This window comes from Acinonyx jubatus, chromosome D4 (assembly GCF_027475565.1).
Source record: "Acinonyx jubatus isolate Ajub_Pintada_27869175 chromosome D4, VMU_Ajub_asm_v1.0, whole genome shotgun sequence".
Taxonomy (NCBI): domain Eukaryota; kingdom Metazoa; phylum Chordata; class Mammalia; order Carnivora; family Felidae; genus Acinonyx; species Acinonyx jubatus.
In genome coordinates, this window is record NC_069391.1 from 68,548,161 (window position 1) to 68,554,666 (window position 6,506).

A 6,506-nucleotide genomic window follows, 5' to 3' on the forward strand; every position below is an offset into this window, starting at 1 on the left:
CTATGATGAAATGGAAGTTAAAGAATAATGGGGAAAGGTATTATTTGCACAATTAGATACCAACATTCTGAAATCACTTTAGATCTGTGCATGTTACTGAGTTCTGTGCAGATCATTTAATAAAATTATGAAAATAAAGTAATTGTTTATAAGCTGTATTTCTTTTTTTTTATTAAAAATTTTTGTTAATGTTTATTCATTTGTGAGAGAGAGAGAGCATGAGCAGGGAAGGGACAGAGAGAGAGGGAGACACAGAATCCAAAGCAGGCTCCAGGCTCTGAGTTGTCAGGACAGAGCCTGACGCAGGGCTCAAACCTACAAACCATGAGATTGTGACCTGAGCTGAAGTCCGACACTCAACCAACTGAGCCATCCAGGCACCCCTCTGAGCTGTATTTCTAATTAAAGAAATTAAGGGTATCATTGGACATTGGATGCATGATTTTTAAATATGTAAAAAAGAAAGTAATATTTCTATTTAGAGAAACATTTATGAAAAGTAAGAAAGTTAAATGATAAAAGCTTTCTCTCATTTAAAATGGCTACCAGTAAATGACTTCAGTGTCCATGCTATACTATAAAAAAATCCAAATGAGGTCACCTGGCTGGCTCCGTCAGGAGAGCATGCAACTCTTGAACCCAAGGTCATGAGTTTGAACCCCACACTGGATGTAGAGATTATTATGTTTTTAGTTTTTTAAAATTTATTTATTTCGAGAGAGGCAGAGAGCAGGGAGGGGCAGAGAGAGAGATCCCAAGCAGGCTCCACACTGTCAGCTCAGAGCCCATGTGGGGCTTGAACTCACAAAGCACATGATCATGACCTGAGCCCAAACCAAGAGTCAGAGGCTTAACTGAGTGAGCCACCCAGGTGTCTGAGATTACTTTTTTAAAAATCCAAATAGAAGAATTTTATATAGCACCATTAAGAGTACATTAGAGCATACATACGCTAGCATTTATAATGTAAATGTAGGAGCGCCTGGGTGGCTTAGTCGGTTGAGCTTCTGATTTCTACTCATATCGTGATCTCAGGGTTCATGAGTTCGAGCCCTGCCTCGGGCTCTGTGCTGACAGCTCAGAGCCTGGAGCCTGCTTCAGATTCTGTGTCTCCCTCTCTCTCTCTCTACCCCTCCCCCACTCATGCTCCGTCTCTCTCTGTCTCAGAAATAAACAAACATTAAAAAAAAATTTATAATGTGAATGTAAATACAGTCAGTTCTATTATAATGCAACATATGTTCCTAACAATCACCAATTTCTGCCTAAGTACACAATTAAAACCACAAGGATTATGGGGGAATGGGATTAGGAGTGCACAACAGTCAAAAACTTCATCAGAGACGTGTTACAAAAAAAAGATAGGAATCTAATTAAAACAGTAACACAGTTTTATACATGTTAAAATGGTTAAACACAAATACTGTAATAAGTATGGCACTTTACCTGAAAGACCTGAAATTTGCTTGAGAAAATAGGTTTCAGAAGGTCTGCAGGTTGTGTTTACTGTGAAGCAGTGGAAGGATGGAAAGTTGGTATAGTTCTGAACACTCAGGGAATGGAGATAGCTGAGAGATATTTGAGGTGTGTGCATGGGTGCAGTTTTCTGTGTTCGTGAAATAATGCTCAAGCAAATGTAAAGTTCGCGTTATGTTCAAGTTGTTCCCCAATACAGTAATCTCAGTGAAACAAATTTGTGTTTTCAAAACAAGCATATTTTTATAAAAGTGACTATAATTGAAATATTACGTAATTATTAAAAATTATTAGTTCTCAGTGAGTGTGTGTAATTCTGGGGATTGGGGAGTAGAAAACATAATACATAAAAATTCCCAGATTGAAGGGCACCTGGGCTGGCTCAGACAGAAGAGCGTGCAACTCTTAATCTCAAGGTCATGGGTTTGAGCCCCACGTTGGGTGTAGAGATTGCTTAAATTAAAAAAAAATTACCAAGTTGAATCTTGAGAGCCTATGATTTGTTTCTTGATGCAGTGTCTCACCTTCATTAAACTATAAAAAATACATTTTAATTACAGTGTTATATTATAATGGTACAGCTGTGGTGATATCAGTACTCATGTAGTTGATCTTTTCCTCCTTCACTAAATTTATTACAGTCTTACCTGTTCGGTTTCTCCTAGCTTGTTTTCAGAGTTCAGGAGTTAGTTTTTCATGCATTGGCCATTACCATGGGTTAAGGAGTTGTTAGCCATGTGGGGATTTTTAAGGCTTAGGAAACCTTGGCACCAAAATGTAGAGCTCGTGCTTCCCCAAAGAGGGAAAACCTCTCAACAAAGGAATAGTTCTAAAAGTCCACAGGCTTATGTAATCAGTTATGATCATATGAGCTACATTTATTTGACTGTGCTGTATTGATATGAACAGTCAGATAAAAATCATTTTTGTGGGCCTTACAGTACTGCTCGCCCTGACAATTTGACAAAACAAAACAAACAAAAACATTCTACGTTGTTTTTAAAATCTTGCTGTAAGACTAGTCAAAGTATTTGTTTTATCCCTTTGAGAAATTGTTTATGCCCTTGTTCTCTGTAGTATAGTTGGAAAAAATTAATCTTTCAAGATACCTTTACAATTAATATTTTAACACCACAGAAAATGTAAAACTTCCAAGAAAAACGGCTATAGTAATAATAATGATTAGAATTTACCAGTGAAAAATAAGAGCTATATAGAACTAAGGAATACATTGATTCAGTACAAGGACAAATCTTTGCCCAATTGCACTGCTGTCTTGGTTCACTAAAGTATTATTCAAGTGTTTGAGTGACTGAAAACATTACACTGCTGTTTTTCGTTTCTTGTCAGTGAAAGATAAAGCAGAAATACTGCTGCAAGTTGATGAATCACAAAGTATCAAGAATGAGCTAACTATACAGGTAAGAAAAACTATGGAATATACAGGACTGGTTTCCTTAAGCTATTACACTTTAGTCCTAAATTATGAAACTTGATTAAACAAAAATACAGCCCATCAACACTGCAGTAAAGTGATATAAATTACACTTAGGGGCGCCTGGGTGGCTCAGTCAGTTAAGCGTCCGACTTCAGCTCGGGTCATGATCTCGCGGTTCGTGAGTTCAAGCCCCGCGTCGGGCTCTGTGCTGACAGCTCAGAGCCTGGAGCCTGTTTCAGATTCTGTGTCTCCCTCTCTCTCTATGACCCTCCCCCGTTCATACTCTGTCTCTCTCTGTCTCAAAAATAAATAAACATTAAAAAAAAATAAATAAATTACACTTTTTTATTATTATGTAATAGCAGATGGATGAAGAGTCTGTTTTCCATGCTGAGAAAGTTAGGTGTGTCCTGAAGAGTAAGGGAGGATAAGGTTGTATTTCAGTTGATGCCAACTCTAAATATAGAGATAAAAAGGGCAGGTAGAACTTACCCAGTCATGAACCGTGACTTTCTTCCTTTCCCATCCTTACTTTGTCATTTTCTCTTGGAATATTGAGCTTCTCCTGTCTACTTTTAATAGACAACTGAGTAAAATGCCTAATTGAAATTGTGTGTGTGCTCAGTGGTGGGAAGGTGGTTCTCCTGTGATCCCTAGTCATCTAGTAGTCAAATTCGTCCCCGGGAGTAAGTGTTAAGAATTAAGAGTATTTGACTGAAGACACGAAGTCTTTTTTAAATTGAATGTTTGGTTTTAGGTGACTTCACTTCATGCTGCATTAGAACAAGAAAGATCGAAAGTGAAAGTATTACAAGCAGAACTAGCCAAATACCAGGTATGCGTTTCTAATTTCGAAAGTGTTCTCATCACAAATAATACACTTAGGATAGATACTGTGTGAGAATAAAGTACTATTTTATTCAGTCTAAAATCTATTCGCCAAACATATTAATAATGTTATTATTGGACATATCATTTACACTTTAGAAAATGTTAGGGTCATTCTAGATATTGGTATTTACAGTACTAACTAAATTCAGAAAAATCCTTGGTATGTGATGTGGCATATGTGCCAGTGAATCATATCGAGGGAAGGTACATAATGACATTTGTCCTATTATATAAATTTGATCACATGGGTACAGCAGTTTCTCCTAGATATCTTTATTGTAAAGATATCTTTTTCCTTTATAGTTAATAAATATGTGAAGTGATACTTGGAGATTGTATGAATATCCTTTTCTTTTTACTAAATGGTTTTAGCATCCATTGATGGTGATTTTTCTAATTCTGTTATTTTTTCTGCATTTACACCTGGCATTCAGCATTTTTTTCTGGACAAAGCAGTAAAAAAATCAGTTATTTGTTTCAGTATATGTGTATATGTATGTGTGTGTATACACACACACACATACATAAAGCATTTTATGTATGTGTGTCTAAGTCATGATATAAAATGTGTTAATTAATGTGGGGAGTCATAGTCAAAAAAGTTTGAAAGCCACCACTGTTGGCCTGGAGAACATAGAAGTTGTAACAGCCCCAGGTTTGACATCTCATCATTCCCGGAAGAATTCCCTTTGCCTGGGAGACTTTGAAAAAGTCATATCATTGATCCATTGATCATTTTGTGTGTGGGTTTTTTTTTTTAATCTTGTGGAAAAGCAAGGTAAGAGTTTTAAGCTATGTGACATTGGTACCTATGCATAGTGGGTATCTACTTTGAGGAAAGCTTTTAGTAAGTGTATTTGTATTTTCCTGCTACAGGAAATAAATTTTATTTTTAATACATGGCATTACACATCTCAAGTCCCACATAACCTCTTCATACGTTTTTTTTTCCTCTGGACAGATCTGTGCATAACTTTTATTTGGTCAGGAATGAATCATGACATTCTCATACTTGATTTTTTTATTTAAAAGATTGATGAAGAAATGTTTTTGACCACTAGGAGGGAAGTTATAGGCAGAACAAGGATGAAAGCAACAGAGAATAGCTGCCAACACTAGTAAATGGGTCTGGATTCCATGGGCCTCTGACCACTTTAACCACAGCCAAGTACTGGTTCCTAAACCTGGCTGACCATCAGAATCACTTGGGAACTTTTTGAATTACAGATTGTTGAGCCCATTTCTAGTAATCATAAATAAACGGATCTGGGACAAAGTCTAGACCTCAGAGTTTTTAAAATATCACCACTTAGGTGATTCTGTTGATCAACTAAATTTAGGCATCATTGCCATAATTTATAAAAATGGAGAAGAAAACTGTAAAATTATTGTAAGGAACCATTATTTTGTGGTTAAAATGAGGGGTAGAATAGTTCAGGATGATTTTAATTTTCCTCTTTGCACCTTTGTACTTTCTGTATTTTTACAATGAGTATTTGCTTTTTAAATCAGAGTCAGGCATAAAATGATACGTTAAAAATAATGAATGTAAAATACTTCTTATATTTTAAGCTCCTACCTCTTTGCTTGGCTCAAATCAAACACCATAGACGGAGTTTTATTTGGAGCAAATTAAATACAGATTCATGTATATCACTGAGCAATATGAAAAGTATAGTCTTCTTTTCAACCTGATGATGAACAAAATCAGGTTTCTGATGCTAATATGAACAAGACTAACTTGAATTAAAAATTGAATTATCCGAGAAGGTAATAACTGAATTACCAGATTTGCAGATCATATGGAGCAAATTATTTATTTTAGAAGTGATCAAAAATTGCACTTTTAAAAAAACCTGGGACAGTCCAAATGAGGTCTAAAAAATATTGGTAGTCTTACTAAGTCTAAACTAGTTCAAGTAGAAGTAACTATTTCATACAACCCGCTTTAACCATTTGCAAAAAAATAACCTTATAAAAATAATTTAGTGGTCTGCACATTCAGATTTGCAACAAACTAAAAAAAAAAAAATGTTTCCTTCTCATACTCAAAAATGCCTTTGGTCTCATTTATTCTTAAAATGAAAATGCCCCCAAAATGGTACTTCCTAAATAATTTGCCCTATTTTTCTTTACAGGGTGGCAGAAAAGGGAAAAGAAACTCTGAATCCGACCAGTGTAGGTGATTGCATTAGCCTTTGAGGTCAACACAAAAATTAACACTTTCAGGGTTTTGCAAAAATGTATATATTTAATGCTGTGCAACTGCTAAACTATGCAGTTTTTGTTGAAGAAACTTAAAGTGATTAGCTCACTAACAGTCTATAATTTTATGTCCTTTTGGCTTAAAGTGAAAAGAAGAAAAATAGAATTCCAGCAGAATTCACTGATTATTGTTTACTATCCATACTTCTTATCACTTTAGTTTTTCATCAGTCAATAAAATTTACTCTTCCACTAATATGTTTGAGTTTTTAAATTTCAGAAACGGTGTGAAAGTAGTATTAATTGGATTGTTGAAGTTCAATGACCATTTACTCAGCACTTTGTTCATGCTAAACTCTACAGGACATACAAAATGAGTGAAAAGTGGTGGATACCCTCCAGTGGGCATCGAAGCTGGGGATGACAGAAAAATACGTATGCATTAGAGTGACTAGAACGTTGATAGCACATTGTTTGGAAATTGAGAACACTTGCA

General features: G+C 35.5%; 1 protein-coding gene across 4 annotated transcripts in view; it reads left to right on the forward strand.

The window, feature by feature from the left end:
• Positions 1-6,266, forward strand: part of GKAP1 (G kinase anchoring protein 1) — a 93,695-nt gene extending 87,429 nt beyond the window's left edge. For all 4 annotated transcript variants that reach the window (XM_053205212.1, XM_027048118.2, XM_053205211.1 and 1 more), the window contains 3 exons: positions 2,827-2,897; positions 3,672-3,749; positions 5,944-6,266. In XM_053205212.1, coding sequence (XP_053061187.1) covers positions 2,827-2,897; positions 3,672-3,749; positions 5,944-5,991 — 197 coding nt within the window. In that variant the 3' untranslated portion in view covers positions 5,992-6,266. The remainder of the gene's footprint in view (positions 1-2,826; positions 2,898-3,671; positions 3,750-5,943) is intronic.
• The last annotated feature ends 240 nt before the right edge of the window (positions 6,267-6,506 follow it).